The 20,389-nt window shown below is 43.5% G+C and overlaps 1 protein-coding gene across 1 annotated transcript in view; it reads right to left on the minus strand.

The window, feature by feature from the left end:
- The window catches only part of LOC126473482 (solute carrier family 22 member 7-like), a 578,452-nt gene that overhangs the window by 497,178 nt on the left and 60,885 nt on the right, over positions 1–20,389 (minus strand). The window contains exon 4 of the mRNA XM_050100557.1: positions 10,319–10,476. Coding sequence (XP_049956514.1) covers positions 10,319–10,476 — 158 coding nt within the window. The remainder of the gene's footprint in view (positions 1–10,318; positions 10,477–20,389) is intronic.

A 20,389-nucleotide genomic window follows, 5' to 3' on the forward strand; every position in this document is an offset into this window, starting at 1 on the left:
ATTTGGGATTCGAGTCTGTACTTCCGACGTTTCTTTGCAACTTTTCATTAAATAAATATATGATCTCCATTGTCACGTTGGACCTGTCACCAATTTTCAAAATTTTCGAGAAGTGCAGATCTTACAGGGAACATTGACCAATGTGGTGTATGCTCCACCTTTGTGTCTTTCCATCCTACACCCTTCCATTTAATAATGTAGTACACCCAATACCCAACACAGCAGCCATCCCATTGTGGGGGAGGGGTTGTCAAGAAGCTGCGCTATGGTACCCCCTAACTACGCAGGGATCACACTGTTATTGCCTGAGGTGAAGACTTGCCATGTATGCCAAGAAGTATGTGCCCATCATGACTGGGCCAGGAGGATTCCAAGCAACAGATTAGTGACCCAGTAGCCATTGCTGTGTCCAGGTGATGCCCACTGGGAAAGCTTACGTTCAGTGTGGGAGGCACCATGGCAGATGAGCCACAAATGAAGCAGATGAAATCTCCTGGAGGTGGCCATATGGCTCCAGCAGTCTCTGTGGGAGAGCGTCCTCGTTTAATGCAGAGAGATGCAACCCTAAAATGTCCCATTATCTGGCTACGCTGTGGGGGAAACAATGGGCTTAGCAGCAAGCAGAGAAATGCTCCCTTATAACTCATTTTGCCCAAGGACTAACAGAGATTCCTTCTTGGCCACGAAACCCTTGTTCTTTGTGGAGAACATAGAATACAACCTGGGGACGTGGCAGAAATCTATAAAATGAAAAGTCAGTCAGTTTTAATCGAAGCAACATCGCCCACCGAGTCACAGACGCTGCTAACTTGTCACAGGTTATTGTAATTCCTCACACTCCCCACACTAGTGTGAATATGGTTCAGGGCATCATTTTCCAATGAGACCTGCTCTTGCAATCTGACGATGAGTTACCTGTCAACTTGGAGTGATGGGGTGTCCATAGGGGGCCAACGTGCAATAGGATCGCTACCAGTGCCTTCACCTTGGCCTTTGAGGGTGATCCATTGCCTTAAAAGGTCATGGTGATGGTACACCAATGCGATGTGGAACCGAATGTTTTTCCCTCTCGCCCCCCATGTGGTGCATCAAGTGTTTGATTTTTGGGTACATGCCTTCACATTGCCACGCTAGCCCCATCTGTACAGATTGTGGACGACTGTTGCATCCAAATGCTCCTAGTGTCCCTCCTTCCCATATGTGTCAACTGTGGAAAGCACCACTCTCCCTGCCTGTCAGGCTGCATCATTTTCCAGAGAGAGCAGAAATTATAAGAATATAAGACTCTGGGCAAGCTAACTTATCAAGCGGGGCAAGTATAAGTGGTTGCACTCAGTATGTATTACAGTGTCATATGCTACAGCTACAACGATGTCGCCACCTTTGGTGATTATGTTTGCCTCCTGATGGTTGGCGGCTCTCCTCTTGCTGCATTCCCCACACCTACTTCAGGATCATTGGCTTCCCACCTACTACGTATATCGGTCTCCACCTCCCAGCTAGAGACACATCATCTTCCTCCCGCTTCTCTCACCAGGAAGACGTCGCTTGGGAAATTTTCTTGCAAGGTTTCTGCTGTTCTAATGCCAGACACCAGCCAGTGGCTGATGAAACCAGAGGCTGCTGGTTGCAGGGTTTTGTCATCGCCATCATTACCTGAAATTGATTCAAAGAGGTCACAATATCATCCAAATCCTCCAAGGAGAGGAAGATAAGGCGAACTCCTCCTAGAAGGAGATTCCTGTGTCTCCCATGCCACTAGATCCTATCTGTTCCACTCCTGTGGCGGAAACAGAAATTCCAGCAGCCTCTGAGGCCCCAGGTCGCACCACACAATGGAACCTAGAACCTAAGTATGTTGATGCCATAACCTCTCAACCAGTGGCAGCAGGTGGTCCTGGTGCGTAATATGCCTCACAGTACATTGACAACATTATTCTCCAGTGGAATCGTAGCTGTATTTTCCATCACCTGGCTGTGCTATGCCATCTTTATCTCTCTTTGCTCTTCGCCTGCCATCTGGAATGCCCTTCAGTAGACTTGGTTTCCAGTAACTCAGGCTCTGGCCCTTTATGAATACCAGGGACATCGTAAGAATAGTGTTACCTGTGACTAGGTGTCGGGGGGAGTTTGCACATATGTTCTGGACACTCTACACAGCGAACTTGTGCTTTTTAATACACCTTTTGCGGCTGTGGATGTGGGTAAAGGCATTTTGCCTCCATCCTGATCATGAAGTGTCTCAGAACATATCGTTTGCATTCGTTTGCTACCTCACATCATCTAATCTTAAGTGATGTCATTGCTCGTAATCCTTTGCGATGTGGAACAATCGTCGTTGGCCGTAGTAAAGATCTCAAAAACTTACTGGTACAACTTCACCTTTTCCGCTTGAATACTACTGCCCCTTCATACTTCAGTGTAGCAAACAGATCTTTCTCAGTCATTAACATTTCCATCTGCAGCCTTTGTCTTCTTCCATCCATCCACTGGAGAGTCACACTGTAACAGCATGCGTTCTCAGAAATGATAAGGTCACAAAGGTACATGTATCACATTGGAACAACGGAAATAAAATGTTCAAACGTACCTATGTTCTGTATTTCAATTTAAAAAAATTTACCTGTTACCAACTGTTCGTCTAAAATTGTGAGCCATATGTTTGTGAGAATTACAGCGCCATCTATCACAAAGCGAAAAAAATTCTTTACGTGCTACACGAATATGTAATAAAAATGGGGGTTCATATTTAAAAAAAACGCAGTTGATATCCGTTTGACCTATGGCAGCGCCGTCTAGCGAGCCAACCATGGCGCCATCTGGTTTCCCCTTCAAGCTAGACAAGTTTCGTTCTTTGTAGTTTTTTCGTTTGATCCTTATTTCGTGAGATATTTGGCCCGGTCACTGTCGATGGACCACCCTGTATAGCTCTACAATGGTTAATATTTGTTCTTGTAACTGCGTATCTTGCACTTGTGGATGTTTTAGAACTGAAATGTATTGTATCCCGAGCATAAGACGTAGAGGATTCTAGGTGTGTAACAGCACTGCGTTCTGTGTCGTGTCTGTAGCGCTCCTAGTGGATGATTGTTTCAACAACAGTTATAAATTGAACTCTTCAACCGGTGTTTTCAGATAAATAAAATTGTTACAAAATGTGTGTCTACTTGTACCTTTACATGAGCCGCTGAGAACCAAAGTGGTCTAGGTAAAAAAAATTTAGTTCTGAGTAATAACACTCAGTTTAATCATAATTAAAATTTGTTGCTGTAGGGTGGAGTAACAATAAGTCGCAATTTCGCCGCTTGAGATCTCCCAACATATTCTTCCTCTCACGCCATAGTGAAGTGTGTTCGCGGGAACAGTGGTATAGCTGAAGCGGCGAGGCCACATGGTCTTATTGTTCTGTACTTTTTTGCTTGTTTGTTTCCGCTCTAAAATCAAACAGGCATTGTAACAGTGTCACTAACTACACTACTGGCCATTAAAATTGCTGCACCAAGAAGAAATGCAGACGAAAAACGAGTATTCATTGCACAAATATATTATACTAGAACTGACATGTGATTACATTTTCACACAATTTGGGTGCATAGATACTGAGAAATGAGTACCCAGAATAACCACCTCTGGCCGAAATAACGGCCTTGATACGCCTGGGCATTGAGTCAAACAGAGCTTGGATGGCGTGTACAGGTACAGCTGCCCATGCAGCTTCAACACGATACCACAGTTCATCAAGAGTAGTGACTGGCGTATTGTGACAAGCCAGTTGCTCGGCCACCATTGACCAGACGTTTTCAGTTGGTGAGAGATGTGGAGAATGTGCTGGCCAGGGCAGCAGTCGAACATTTTCTGTATCCAGAAAGGCCCGTACAGGACCTGCAACATACGGTCGTGCATTATCCTGCTGAAATGTAGGGTTTCGCAGGGATCGAATGAATGTAGAGCCACACATCTGAAATGTAACGTCCACTATTCAAAGTACCGTCAATGCGAACAAGAGGTGACCGAGACGTATAACCAATGGCACCCCATACCATCTCGCTGGGTGATACGCCAGTGTGGCTTCCAAAGTGCGTTCACCGCGATGTCGCCAAACACGGATGCGACCATCATGATGCTGTAAACAGTACCTGGATTGATCGGAAAAAATGACATTTGCCACTCGTGTACCCAGGTTTGTCGTTGAGTACACCATCGCAGGCGCTCCTGTCTGTGAGGCAGCGTCGAAGGTAACCGCACCCATGGTCTCCGAGCTGATACCCCATGATGCTGCAAACGTCGTCGAACTGTTCATGCAGATGGTTGTTGTCTTGCAAACGACCCCATCTGTTGACTCATGGATCGAGACGTGGCTGCACGATCCGTCACAGCCATGCTGTTACAATGCCTGTCATCTCGACTGCAAGTGACATGAGGCCGTTGAGATCCAGCTGGGCGTTCCTTATTACCTTCCTGAACCCACCGATTCCATATTCTGCTAACAGTCATTGGATCTCGACCAACGCGAGCAGCAACGTCGCGATACGATAAACCGCAATCGCGATAGGCTACAATCCGACCTTAATCAAAGTCGGAAACGTGATGGTACGCATTTCTCCTCCTTACACGAGGCATCACAACAACGTTTCACCAGGCAACGTCGGTCAACTGCTGTTTGTGTACGAGAAATCAGTTGGAAACTTTCCTCATGTCAGCACGTTGTAGGTGTCGCCACCGGCGCCAACCTTGTGTGATTGCTCTGGAAAGCTAATCATTTGCAAATGACAGCATCTTCTTTCTGTCGGTTAAATTTCGCGTCTGTAGTACGTCATCTTCGGGGTGAAGCAATTTTAATGGCCACTACTGTATCAGCATTATTTTGTTTCTTTAGATCTGTAATGTCCAGTTGCTACTAAAGTACAAATCGTCTTTATAAGGGAAGTATGCACTCCATGTTGAAGTCTAGGTTAAAACCTATACGAGTCAAGAAGTGATGACTGACATTAAATGCATAAACCATTATACACATCCGTCTCAACAGTGTCACCGAGGCAAAAAAGGAAAGACATGATGACATATCTCCCGTACATCCACCCGGTGCAACCAACTGACAACTGCAAGTTCGACTTAGGAATCTGAACCTGGACATGTTGACGATTTGGCTGAGGAAGATGGTGTAGACGGTGAAACAGAAGAAACGGATACACTGCTGAACTATTAGACAGACCCAGTAGGTAGCATTCTGGTGGTTAAGAACAATAATGAAATTATTTCAACCGAATTTCTGAGAGAGAAGTGCATAGTGGAAGCAATAAGTGCAGAATCACATTAATTGTATGACATTATGTTTATGTTTCATAAATAAATCGCAGTTACGGAGATTAAAACACAGCGTATTGCTTCTCAGATACACTCCTGGAAATGGAAAAAAGAACACATTGACACCGGTGTGTCAGACCCACCATACTTGCTCCGGACACTGCGAGAGGGCTGTACAAGCAATGATCACATGCACGGCACAGCGGACACACCAGGAACCACAGTGTTGGCCGTCGAATGGCGCTAGCTGCGCAGCATTTGTGCACCGCCGCCGTCAGTGTCAGCCAGTTTGCCGTGGCATACGGAGCTCCATCGCAGTCTTTAACACTGGTAGCATGCCGCGACAGCGTGGACGTGAACCGTATGTGCAGTTGACGGACTTTGAGCGAGGGCGTATAGTGGCCATGCGGGAGGCCGGGTGGACGTACCGCCGAATTGCTCAACACGTGGGGCGTGAGGTCTCCACAGTACATCGATGTTGTCGCCAGCGGTTTTGAATACGTAACAAACTTAAAGGTATTCCGCCTACCATATTTCCTCCATGGAACACCTGATGACTTGTCCGGCTTCAAACTAAACGGTCCAAGTTTATTGGTACACGCTAGTCTAACCTTTTCTAAAGCACCTTGATCTTCAAATATGCCCGTCGACCTGGGACCGGACCGCAGCGACGCACGGATGCACGCCAAGACCGTAGGATCCTACGCAGTGCCGTAGGGGACCGCACCGCCACTTACCAGCAAATTAGGGACACTGTTGCTCCTGGGGTATCGGCGAGGACCATTCGCAACCGTCTCCATGAAGCTGGGCTACGGTCCCGCACACCGTTCGGCCGTCTTCCGCTCACGCCCCAACATCGTGCAGCCCGCCTCCAGTGGTGTCGCGACAGGCGTGAATGGAGGGACGAATGGAGACGTGTCGTCTTCAGCGATGAGAGTCGCTTCTGCCTTGGTGCCAATGATGGTCGTATGCGTGTTTGGCGCCGTGCAGGTGAGCGCCACAATCAGGACTGCATACGACCGAGGCACACAGGGCCAACACCCGGCATCATGGTGTGGGGAGCGATCTCTTACACTGGCCGTACACCACTGGTGATCGTCGAGGGGACACTGAATAGTGCACGGTACATCCAAACCGTCATCGAACCCATCGTTCTACCATTCCTAGACCGGCAAGGGAACTTGCTGTTCCAACAGGACAATGCACGTCCGCATGTATCCCGTGCCACCCAACGTGCTCTAGAAGGTGTAAGTCAACTACCCTGGCCAGCAAGATCTCCGGATCTGTCCCCCATTGAGCATGTTTGGGACTGGATGAAGCGTCGTCTCACGCGGTCTGCAAGTCCAGCACGAACGCTGGTCCAACTGAGGCGCCAGGTGGAAATGGCATGGCAAGGCGTTCCACAGGACTACATCCAGCATCTCTACGATCGTCTCCATGGGAGAATAGCAGCCTGCATTGCTGCGAAAGGTGGATATACACTGTACTAGTGCCGACATTGTGCATGCTCTGTTGCCCGTGTCTATGTGCCTGTGGTTCTGTCAGTGTGATCATGTGATGTATCTGACCCCAGGAATGTGTCAATAAAGTTTCCCCTTCCTGGGACAATGAATTCACGGTGTTCTTATTTCAATTTCCAGAAGTGTATTCAGCTCCATCGTAATGTGTGAAAAATTGAATTCTACCATTTTGGCTCTCAACCACTCATATCATATCTGCATTTGCGAATAGGATTAAACTTTGGGTGCCGTGTGCATTGGTGACAATGAAAACTGGTGTCGTGCCTGGACTCGAACTCGGATCTCTCACTTTACGCTAGCGGTCGCTTCGATGATTCCACATTTCGTACTGTTGACTACCGCTGCAGTGTGTGTTGCACCAGACACGCATGCATGTTGAGGGACACTGCACAGCACAATATAACAACACAGGTACTGCAGTTTAGTACTCGCATGTTTACCACGAGTGAAACAATATGTTACCTTACAACTGTTATCATTATGATGGAAACAGCCTATTTGATGGCTTACATTGATAATTCTGCCAGAAACAAAACCAAAGACAAGCGTGAACAATGCGCTGTTGTAGCCTGATATCGAAGAGTCTGGTCCGCATTGAACGGTTTCATCAACGGAACGTACCAGTGATTGAACATTTGGCGCTACAATTATCTGGGCTGGTGTGAAGGTACTTTCCTTGCAATGCAGGTGCAAGGGCAGTTGCAAGAAGGGCTGATTGTATTACAGCTTAATTTACGTCCACACACTCGCCAGAAGCGATGATCTGTGTCTGAAGATTTTTATGTAGTGCTGGGACTCACCTTGCGTGCAAGCACGACTGGGACCATAACATCAGAAACGATAGAAGAATCCAAACGGTAGAAGTTCTGACAAGGAGTGGATGGTAACACTGGATATCGCGGGAAAAAGTAAAGATAGAAGAATGAAATTAATAATGAACAATAATCCACTCGTTTAGAGATAGATCAAACATGGAGCAGAAATATCAGAGATCTGTATAATACTCATAAAAACGAACGTAAGATGCGAGAGTGAAGAAAACCACTCAAACCGAACGATATCTGAAAGGTACCAGCTATCATCACCCAAAGCAGAAACGCTCTATACTGAGTACAATGGTACATTGTGCGGAGCTCGTTTCAAGAGCTGGTAACCAGTGAAAGGAGCTCAACCAAGTACGCAATATATTGAAGGAGAACGGCTGCAGTAACAGATTCGGAAAACCATCTTTCTGGAGGAACATTAGCAAGAAGACACCTGAAGAGCAGTGAAAAACCTTTTTTTTTGTCGTTCTGTGGCTCAGTAACCGGAAATAGTAACCGGTTCCTAAAGGCGCATAAAATCGTTTCGGTCTTCATGGCTCCCGCAAAAATTCGATAGCTCTTGAGGCCTGTGAAAGACGATGAAAGCCTCCAGACGCACAACGCGTATATACAATGCCGTCTAGTTGTGGGCACATTTACGTCGGATACACTATGAGTACCATTAAACAGCGCCTTGTGGAACACGAGAGGTGTTACCGCCTGCGGTATCCCGAGAAATCACCGACAGCAGAAAATGGAAAACGTATACCGAATTGCATTCGACGAGACATCTGTTATTAAACGGACAAATAGGTTCTGGAGTAGCGTCATAAAAGACTGACAACACCCTTAATAAAGACCACTCTGCAGCTGAAGACAGCTTGGAACCCGGCTACTGCAAGGTTCAAGCGGGCTACCAACGATGAAATTACCGTATACGGCGCCGCGGTGAGTAGCAGTGTTTTCGCAGAAGGTAGCTTGGCCACATAAGGGCAGCACCAACGTGCACTCGACAGTCAGTGCTTCGCCAACTACACTCATGCTCATAAATTAAGGATAAATGCAGAATGCGGTACCACACAACGTGGCACTAGACAAAACTGCCGCTAATAGCATAGGCACATATGGAACACACACGGCACAGATCTGTAAGTCCACGGTATTGGTGATAAGTTGAGAAAACCGCTCCGAAACACATGTGCTACAAAACGCTACTGTTTCCTGCGCATGTACCCCCACATCAATATGGGATATGATCACCATGCACAGGTACACAGGTCGTACAACGGGTTGATATACTCTGGATCAGGTAGTCGAAGAACTGCTTGGGTATAGCCTCCCATTCTTGCACCAGTGCCTGTCGGAACTCCTGCAGAGTCCTAGGGGTTGGAAGACGTGTAGCGATAGGCCGACCAAGAGGGGGTTTAGGTCTGGAGAACAGGCAGGCCCCTCCATTCGCCTGATATCTTCTGTTCCGAAATACTCCTGCACGATGGCAGCTCGGTGGCGCCGTGCGTTATCATCCATCAGGAGGTAGGTGGGCCCCACTGCACGCACCACTGAAAAGGCGAACATACTGGTTCAAAATGACGTTCCAATACACCTGACCTCTTACAGTTCCTCTGTCAAAGACATGCAGGGGTGTATGTGCATCAATCATAACCCCATCACACACCATCAAACCACGACCTCCATACAGGTCCGTTTCAAGGACATTAAGGGGTTGGTATCTGGTTCTTGGTTCTCGCAAGATGAAAACCCGGCGAGAATCACTGTTCAGACTATACCTGGACGTCCGTGAACATAACCTGGGACCACTGTTCCAGTAACCATGTACTGTGTTCTTGACACCAGGGTTTACGGGCTCTCCTGTGACCAGGGGTCAGTGGAATGCACGTTGCAGGTCTCCGGGCGAATAAACCATGTCTGTTCAGTCGTCTGTAGACTGTGTGTCTGGAGACAACTGTTCCAGTAGCTGCGGTAAGGTCCTGAGCAAGGCTACCTGCAGTACTCCGTGGCCGTCTGCGGGCACTGAAGGTCTTCTTGAGGTGTTGTACACTGTGGACATCCCGTACTGCAGCGCCGGGACACGTTGACGTTGCCCGTCTTCTGGAATCGTTGCCATAATCTTTAGATCACACTTTGTGGCTCATAGACTCACAGAGCGCCTGTGCTACGACCGGCTGTGTTTGACCAGCCTCCAATCGCCATAGTATTCTACCCCTCATAACGTCATCAATATGTGTTCTTCGAGCCATTTTCAACACACCATTAGCACGTCTGAACACGTCTGCACAATTACTAGCTGCACCGTACTCTGACATGCACCAACACACCTCTGCGTATGTGGACTACTGCCAGTAGCACCGAGCGACGACCGCAGGTCAAATGCACCCGCATGGCCATACCCCGAGGTCATTTAAACCCGCAAACCGCCCACCAGAGCGTTGTTTCACCATGTATCAGCATTATCCTTAATTTATATGAGTAGTTCTCGGCTGGAAGCTCCTGGACATCTAACCACGTGACCCAGATGGAAGCTCGAGAAAAGTTATCAAGGAAGAAAAGAGTAAAGAAACATGAGAAGCCCTCTGTCAGAGTAGTTTCCCGTTCTTTCCATGAAAAATACTTTTTTAAGGTTTTCTAAACGTCGCTCTGGCATTGCTGCAACACATTGTCCCCCCTACTCACCTACAGATACCGCCGACTCCAGCATGGCGCCCCCGGCGGCCACCACCAGCGACTCCGCCACGACGAACAGCAGTATCAGTGACGGAGTGAACAGCATCGCCACCCTGCTGACGGCGTGCATCACCACGCAGGCCAACTGCAGCGGTCGACGTCCGTACCTGCAACCAGCGTATACCCGCTTGCTTCAATAAATATTCCAGTTCCCAGATTTGTTTCTGTAAAATTTGTCAAGACGCAAAGGAACTGAAGACATTAGCGGCCATCCTCGCCGTAGTTATACAGGGTGTTACAAAAAGGTGCGGCCAAACTTTCAGGAAACATTCCTCACACACAAATAAAGAAAAGATGTTATGTGGACAAGTGTCTGGAAACGCTTAATTTCCACGTTAGAGCTCATTTTAGTTTCGTCAGTACGTACTGTACTTCCTCGATTCACCGCCAGTTGGCCCAATTGAAGGAAGGTAATGTTGACTTCAGTGTTTGTGTTGACATGCGACTCATTGCTCTACAGTACTAGCATCAAGCACATCAGTACATAGCATCAACAGGTTATTGTTTATCACGAACGTGGTTTTGCAGTCAGTGCAATGTTTACAAATGCAGAGTTGGCAGATGCCCATTTGATGTATGGATTACCACGAGGCAATAGCCGTGCCGCGGTACGTTTGTATCGAGACAGATTTCCAGAACGAAGGTGTCCCGACAGCAAGACGTTCGAAGCAATTGATCGGCGTCTTAGGGAGCACGGAACATTCCGGCCTATGACTCGCGACTGGGGAAGACCTAGAACGACGAGGACACCTGCAATGGGCGAGGCAATTCTTCGTGCAGTTGACGATAACCCTAATGTCTGCGTCAGAGAAGTTGCTGCTCTACAAGGTAACGTTGACTACGTAACTATATGGAGAATGCTACGAGAGAACCAGTTGTTTCCGTACCATATACAGCGTGTGCAGGCACTATCAGCAGCTGATTGGCCTCCACGGGTACACTTCTGCGAATGGTTCATCCAACAATGTGTCAATGCTCATTTCAGTGCAAATGTTCTCTTTACGGATGAGGCTTCATTCCAACGTGCTCAAATTGTAAATTTTCACAATCATCATGTGTGGGCTGACGAGAATCCGCACGCAATTGAGCAATCACGTCATCAACACAGATTTTCTGTGAACGTTTGGGCAGGCATTGTTGGTGATGTCTTGACTGGGCCCCATGTTCTTCCACCTACGCTCGATGGACACGTTATCATGAATTCGTACGGGATACTGTACCTATGCTGCTAGAACATGTGCCTTTACAAGTAAGACACAACATGTGGTTCATGCACGATGGAGCTCCTGCACATTTCAGTCGAAGTGTTCGTACGCTTCTCAACAACAGATTCGGTGACCGATGGATCGGTAGAAACAGATCAATTCCATGGCCTCCACGCTCTCCTGACCTCAACCCTCTTGACTTTCATTTATGGGGGCATTTGAAAGCTCTTGTCTGCGGAACCGCGGTACCAAATGTAGAGACTCTTCGTGCTCGTATTGTGGACGGCTGTGGTACAATACGCCATTCTCCAGGGTTGCATCAGCGCATCAGGGATTCCATGCGACGGAGGGTGAATGCATGTATCCTCTCTAACGGAGGACATTTTGAACACTTCCTGTAACAAAGTGTTTGAAGTCACGCTGGTACGTTCTGTTGCTGTGTGTTTCCATTCCATGATTAATGTGATTTGAAGAAAAGTAATAAAATGAGCTCTAACATGGAAAGTAAGCGTTTCCGGTCACATGTCCACATAACATATTTTCTTTCTTTGTGTGTGAGGAATGTTCCCTGAAAGTTTTGCTGTACCTTTTTGTAACACCCTGTGTATATGGTGTCTCGTCTTTCGGTTATTTTGATCCATGCATCCATTATGAATCAAGACACAAAGGAACTAAAGACATTAACTGTCAGGAAGAATTCATTTAAATCAATGGGGAAAGTTGAAAATTTGTGCCTGACCAGGATTCGAACCTCTGTTTCCTTCTTCATTTTTTTTGTTATTAAACGCGAAGGCTAATACCAAAAGTTTTGGACTCAGTGGGGTGAGAACCAGCAACACACTACTCGATGCTACCTTACAATTCTTGGACAATATTAATTTTTTTCTTTTCTTGCTTGTAACGGCAAGATAGAACGGACCCAGGGACAACTTCAGGCTGGGTGCAAGGGTCGCACGCCGTGGCCTGGCCACGATGCCTCCTCCCCTCCCCCCCCCCCCCCCCCCCACCCGACTGTCACTGCGCTCTATTATCACATAGTAATGGTATTTTTAATTTATATTTTATTTTTATTTATTTCAGACCTTACAACTTGCCACTCTAATAAGATAGGAACATGGTGGGACAAAATCCTACATGGCTTCCATCACTTAAAAAGAAAAAAAAATTCACTTTTAGTCGTACCCTGCAACAACTTATTTTTCCATTTCTTAAACAAAAAGTCTAACAGAGCCACAAAAATGAAATAAACTGTAAAAAGATACACCTGAAAAAGGCCGGTAATGAAAATACCACGATGACTGGTTAACTCACCACTTTCTTTTTTATTTGTCAATTTTACCAAGAATAAGGCAACAGGAATGAAACATTCCAACAGAAAAGGGTTTCTACACATCATCCAACTCCCTGACGACTAAAGAAGAGACACAGCATATTCGCAAAAAGTGAACGATGGTGTGGCAACCTATCCAATGGGCAGAAACCATATACAGGAAAAGGCACAAGGGTGCTTGTCATACCCGCTCCGCAGCACGTAATGTACATAATGCCCGACATACCACATAACTGTATTGTTCTCTTTTCTGGCGACAAGGCTAAATCGGGAGAATATCAATGGAGATTGTCGCTCCCGTCCTTCTAGCAAGAAATGGCAACTGTCGGCGAAGCCAGCTCCAATGTCTGTGCCCGCAGGGGACCAACTGGTGATATAAATGTATCTTTTTCATGGCAACGACTGCCTCAGTCTGTCTCACCAAGGCCAATGAGATAAAGTCGTACGCTGATGGAGAGAAGGATATGAACGACTTGGTACCACGAGAACGCCACCTCCATAGGAAACAAGAGGAGGCTGACACTGGATCAAACAACCTTCCATTCTGTCTCTGATGATGGGGACTCCGCAGAGAAAGCGTGATTTGTAAATGTCCAGCGACATATTAGCATTTTTACAGAGAGATGAGACTGGGAAAGAATATCAATCCTCGAGTAACAGACATCAAGAAAAAGTTCACGAATATGACTTAATTTATTATCTATCCTACCAACATCTATAGGCGAGCTACAAGTCACTGGGGGACGCAAAGGCACGTTGAAATAATGTGTCGAAGAAATAAACTAGGAGCCTCGTCCCGAACATCAGGGAGGCCCATACGTCCCTCTCGCTGGGGTCGCGCCATAGCCGGATAGCGCACTCGAAAAATAGAATTTCGCCAGATAAACTTGCTCGATAATCGGGACATCATAGCAGGAAAGGCAAAAATTTGGGCAACAAAATAGGCTTCCTCAACACACAAGTTTGCAAGGTCTGAAAGTTATGAAGCAACGAGAGAGAGCGACGCACGTGTTCAAGGATCGCTCGTTGAATTCTGTCCGCGACGGATGTCCAATTTAACGCACCAATCTTCATCGGACAACAATCGATAACAATACCAAACGATCGATGGCGGGCGACCGCTGCAGCCCATGGAATTTCAACCGCGTCAGATCCCCGCACATTGAATAATCAGTGTCTCTGGTCGTTAACCTGTGCTTTCGTAAGACGACAAAATGCATCCTACAGTCCTTGAGCATCGGTATGTCGTCATGAGAAGGAAGAAGCACCATGAAGCCAACGGTGCACGCGCGAACGATAAACCTTTCGCCCAATAACGATCCGCCACCCAATCTAGCAGCTACGGACCGCAAAATGGGTTCCAGAAGCAGCGTGAATAAAGACACAGATAGCGGACTACCCTGTGCAACACCTCTACACACTTCTATGAGGGGAGTGAGACCACCACTCACGTCAATAGACGCCTGAATATCAGTAACTAGAGACATGAACATCCTTCGTTCAGCATCATTAAAATCAACAGCTGTCAACACTCGCAACAGAAAATCTTGACTAACTCGGTCACACGTATGATTAAAATGAATGGAAAATAGACCTCCAGATAAAGGGACAGAGGAAGCTGAGATGAGGTTACGACATTCAGGAACGGGAGTCAGGAGAGTACGACCAGGAAGACATCGTTGATAACATTCGACCACGTCAGCAAGCAAAGCCGACAAACGGCTATTTATTGCCAGTGCTACGATTTTATAATAAAAATTGAGTAGCTTTATCGGTCGGACCTGGTAATTAAAACAATTCTTCCGACCTTAAAGGAGAGTGGGATGTGTACCCCTTGCAACGTCTCGAGCACTGTCGTAAAGATCGCGAAGGACAGTATAATAAAATTCCCGAGTCTTCCTCATTTCATCCGCTTTACCGTTGCTAAAACCCAAGAGTGCAGTGCAAAGCCGAGGTATGGCAGTGGCAGCCCACCATTCCATAATCGAGGGATAACACACTCGGAAATGGCTTGCTCGCCCCGCACACGGCAGCGATGACGTCATCCAGAGAGGGGAGCGTCAGAGATAACATATCTTTCTTCCAAATATGGCGAGAAAGATGTACGCACTGCATGACGTCGTTAAGAGTAATTGGAACAACACAGTGAAGTGGGCAGGAATTGTTTCAACTGACAAAAGCTGAATACGTAGTGAATCAGACAAATGAAAGTGGCCCAGTCGACTGGTAGAAGTAGCTGTGAAGTAGGTAAACCACACTAAAGTCGGATATCTTCAGATCCATGTTTCTCGTAGACTCAACGAATTTTTACCTTGTTCACAAACTGCAGCACCTTCTAGAATTTTCACACCAATTAGGGTCACATAAGTGAGGCCTTTCCCGAATGTACTTCCGACCAAAAAGTGGTTCTCGAGTCCAAAGCTTTTCTTAATCATGCCTTTTGCGTTCTTGTACAGATATTTTCACAGCAACTTACATCCCCCTGACAAATATTTGTTTACATCTAAACGAGAAGTGAAATATCAATTTCCATAAATTTAGCACAAAGATTTTTTTTAATGTAACGAAATTCTTAAAAATTTTCATCCCCTGTTTCACCCCCTTAGGTTCGGAATACCGAAAAATCCCCTTTTAAACGACCTCTACAGTATAAGACCGACGCCTTTTCCAAATTTCATGTTTGTATCCTTAGCGGTTTGGGCTGGGCAATGATAAGTCAGTCAGTGAGTCAGGACATTGCCTGTTATATACAGAGATTGGGAGTCTGCTCCACAGGACGTCTGCTCCGCACATCAAAATATTTCGCGATTTTGATGAAGTAGATAGTGGCATGTTCCTTATGAAAACGCGAGCGGTTACATGTACGACCAGATCCAGATGGAACATAAAGAAAACTTAAAGGTAGATCATAAAACGACAACTTACATTCATGGCATGCGCTGCACATTTTAAGTAATGACTAATGAAATATGGTGGCTTAAACCATTCTAACCGTGTGAGCATTCATGTTATTTTGTACTTATTTGTAAAGAACTGTTAACATTACCTGTATACTACACATTATTATTTGTATCTTTCGACAGTATATATAAAGATGGACCAAGACTGAAACCAGTAGATATTTGGGTTTAAAATAAAAGCACCTGCTGGTTCAAACATGCATTTTATGCATTACTTGAGATCTGTTGACATTCACCTTCCAAAAATGTTTAAAACAATGCCAGACCATGCGAGCAAGGTGATTTTTCGATTCTAGCGATGCAAATTAATGAAGTGCACAAGGGTGATTTCGTTTATCAAGAAGTCTCTGTCAGCTAAGATAATCCCAACATTCGCTTAAGTCAACACAAAAGTGAATGGTGCTGTTTCGAGGAAAATGAAGAGCCTTAGTGAACACAAATGACTTCAGAAAGAATTAAAACAGAATCCCAAATGTCAGGCAGCATTACGCAGACAGACATATTTAACCTATATGAAATAATCACACTCCTTTAAATTTAATTCTCTTAATACTATTGTGAGTGTTATAGATGCCTTTATTGACAGTGAATTACAAATTTTGTTAGAGTAGCACAGTAAGAAAATAGAAAAGTTAAAGAAAGATCAACATTTACTGCAGGAGAGTAACACCAGTCCATCTTTCCAATATTTTGATAAAATGGTAAAAATCATTGACATGGTTCTTGAACCACATGAAATCAGTAGTCTCAGCAAAGGTCTGAACTTCAATGTCAACTATAGACTACATGACAAAGGTGTTAAGTGTTTTGTTGCTCACACAAAAATATAGATCAGTTAACAGGTTCAGCTGCATACAAAAACTCAATGACAAAGTAGTATAGGTTTTCGATAAATATTTGTGTAATAATAGAAGAGGGGAGGAAGAAGAAAATAATAGAGATGTAGAATAAAGACAGACCACTAAAAATAAATTAAGTGGAAATGAAGCACTTACATTGAAAGCTGATAAGGGAAATTCGGTTCTCATAATGTATATCAGTGTGTCTATTGACCAAATAAAACAATTTGTTGTTGACAGTGGGATCAGTAGAACTAAGAAGGACCCTACTCCAGCAATTCAAGACAAAGTTATGATATTTATTAAAAATTGTAATTTTATGCTTAAAACTGGGAAAAAAGTCACTCTAGTCATGAATCCTAATGCCTCTAAATTACAAGCACAACCTGAGATCCACAAGGAAAACATTCCTATATGCCCAATTGTAAACTATAGTTTTACAAATAAATTCATAAAACTTTGCCAGGGTACCTTTTGAGCCAAAAATTAAATTCAGTTTTAATTGATAAATATGTCTTCTACAAAAAATACATCCTAAAAACATTTCTGATCTCCTAGCATCGGTTAAAGAATTGCGGATACTTAATGATATACTCCTTTTTTCATTAGATGTTACTAACTTATATATCAACGTCCCAGTTGGTGAAACCATTGGACTGATCAGAAAGAATTTAATTACACACTGACGTTTACCTATTCCAGTAATTGTAGTGGTAATGGATGGGCTAAAACAAGTCTTGTCACACAGTGGCTTTACTTTAAAGGGGGGTAGGATGTCAAATGGGCAACTTGGAGCAGGAGAGACACCACAGGAAGTTTTAAGTTCCACTGTCTATAGTTTTACAAATAAATTTATAAAACTTTGCCAGCATGACCAGGAAGGACTCAAGATTCACACTCAAGGCGGTGGAAGTTAAAAAAAATAACAAAATAAATTTTTTTACATGTGAAATTACATCATTTTTTTACTTACTATTGGCTACATTTGGTAGTACAGGCACACTTTTCTTCATAAGTAAGAGAGATTCTTACATGAATTTTGCACAGTCTACAGGCAATATTTACAGCTGTATGAAAGTCTGGAATTTATTTAATGTTTAAAAAAATTAATGACCTGTTACATTTTAAACCTCATGTTTAGAAGAAACTCAAATTGTATAATTAATTATCTCAATTTTTACCACAGTTTTTAATAGATTTGGAAAATTCAGGAGTTTCATACACCTTAAGTATGGTTTGTATGCTGTGCAAATTCTTCGAAGAATGTCTCTTACTTGTGAAGAAATGTGTACCTATAGCAACAAATGCATCCAATAGTAAGCCCCAAGGGCTAGCAATGGGATGTTGCATAGCTGAAATGTTAGCCAATATCCTCATGGATCATATTGAGAACAAGATCCTAAACAACAAATCAGATCACACAGTCAGCTTTATTATTTATGAAAGATATATAGATGACACCATTATACTAGTCGATGGTAATGACAAAGTAATCAACAAAATCTACAATCTGCTTAATAATACCCATCCAAATTTAAAATTCACTATAGAAAAAGATAATAAAATTAATTTCCTGGACCTAGAGATTTCGAAAGCCGATAGCAAACTAGCCTTTAACATATACAGTAAGCAAACTACCACAGATATTATTATTCATGAAACATCCTGCCCCCCCACATGATATAGCCATCATGCATACTTCCATAGCATGATTGACAGATTGCTAAGAACCCCCACATCTACTATAAACTCTAACAATGAAATGAAATACACTGAAATCGGTAGCTGTAAGTAATGGATACCAAGAATGGCTAGTTGATAATATCTTACAGAAAAAGAAAGAGATAAAACATATATAGCGAATCAAAAAATTACCCTAACTAAAGACAAAGCATTAAGAAACTAGATAGATAAGTTTTCCATATGTAGCTAGTATCTTGGACAAAATAAATAATGTATTTAGGAAATGTAATGTAATATTGGCTTGTAGAATTCATAATAACATTTCAATAACGCTGCAAAAGAATTTAGTTGCATAAAAGGGAATATATGGGAGGCCAGATGTCCACAGAATTAACTGTCAACAATACGAAAACTTTTACATAGGCTAGACTGGGAGGAAACTAAAGACAGCGTTTCTTGATTACACACACCAATCAAACACTTCAGCTCAGGGCTTCCATCTTGAAGCTTATAATCACGCAATAGGTACCATTGATGAGAATATGCAAATTCTACATCAACCAAAAAAGGAATTAAGTATGAACTTTCTGGAGGAATTTGAAATCTTTTGTAACCTTGTAAAAGATCCAAATGATGTTCTCAATGAACAAAAAGATTTGAAAAATAAGGATTTCTTTGAGAATTTACCTGAGGTCTTTCACTTACCTGATTCTAATCCCTAACCTTTCATTTTGAAATATACCACTACTCCTCCCTCTTACACACCATCTCCTTAGACTTGTCTTCGTGATAGACGTTATAACTTCGTTTTGTGATGTGAAAAGATTGCCTGACATACATATGACAAGTTGTACCTAGCATTTCAGTGTCAACTCCTTATGTTAATGACACTTTTATTGCATACAGTTTTTTTATAACCCTGTCAGGATTCTTCACTATGCAATTGCAGTACAAATAAATTATATTATGGTTTGTTATCCACATCCTGTGTATTACCATTGTTCATTATAAATATTTATAAGATGTTTGTAACTTTTCTCCTGTTGTTTTACACTGAATATGCTAAACACTCAGTAATTCTATCTTTAACTTTTATTATATTTGACATGGACTTCTGGTGAATAAGTTTTCCACACCTAAAGTATGTTTGTACTCCAAAGATGTAGTTCTCATTTTAATGAACAACAGGTCACATATTTCTTTTTACTTATAACTGTGTTGTCAAATGCTTTTATGTACATAATTCATCTGCAGCTCTATATCTACATTCCATCTAATGAGGTTCAGTGTGTACATAGGCAAGTATGTATTTTGTTTAGCAATCACTTAAATCGATAATGTAAAGAATTTTTTCTATCTGCTTCTCAAAATGTACACCCAATGGTCGAGCCCCTAATGCCTTTAGCTTAACGTTCACATTGTTTAAAGAATGTTACTCATCACTACCACTATTATATACATGTGTTGTCAATACTCCCTCAATCCAAATTTGAGTACATGGTTGGTTACACTGTTCTTATTTATTCCCTCACCTTATTTTCGATACTAGCACTACTGACATACTAAGCTTCCAGTTAAGCACTGTAATAAAACTTCATTAACATATGAAGGTTTCCTTTAAATATAGTCGATACGTGACAGTAATTGTTTCACTACGATAACTTGGACATATATGATCACTGAGTGACATTTCAGACCATTTAAGAGCACCGTATTTTAGTTTGTTTTAATGTTATAGATGCGATTTCCATTACTTTTATGACATTATTGACGTTTGTTTGTATACTCATGCATTTCATTAGGTATATGCAATGAATATGATACTGTGTAACATTAGGGTTATATAATTTTTCCACCTTGTACTCTAACATTTACGTTATCTTATGCCTGGAGATAGAAACTTAGTTTTCTGTTTACACATGAAACTATACCAAATATGTTCACTAAAGATAGTCTAGTCCTCTACATTGCCAAGTAACATGTCATCAGGATATTTTTTAATC

Source organism: Schistocerca serialis, chromosome 4, assembly GCF_023864345.2.
Source record: "Schistocerca serialis cubense isolate TAMUIC-IGC-003099 chromosome 4, iqSchSeri2.2, whole genome shotgun sequence".
Taxonomy (NCBI): domain Eukaryota; kingdom Metazoa; phylum Arthropoda; class Insecta; order Orthoptera; family Acrididae; genus Schistocerca; species Schistocerca serialis.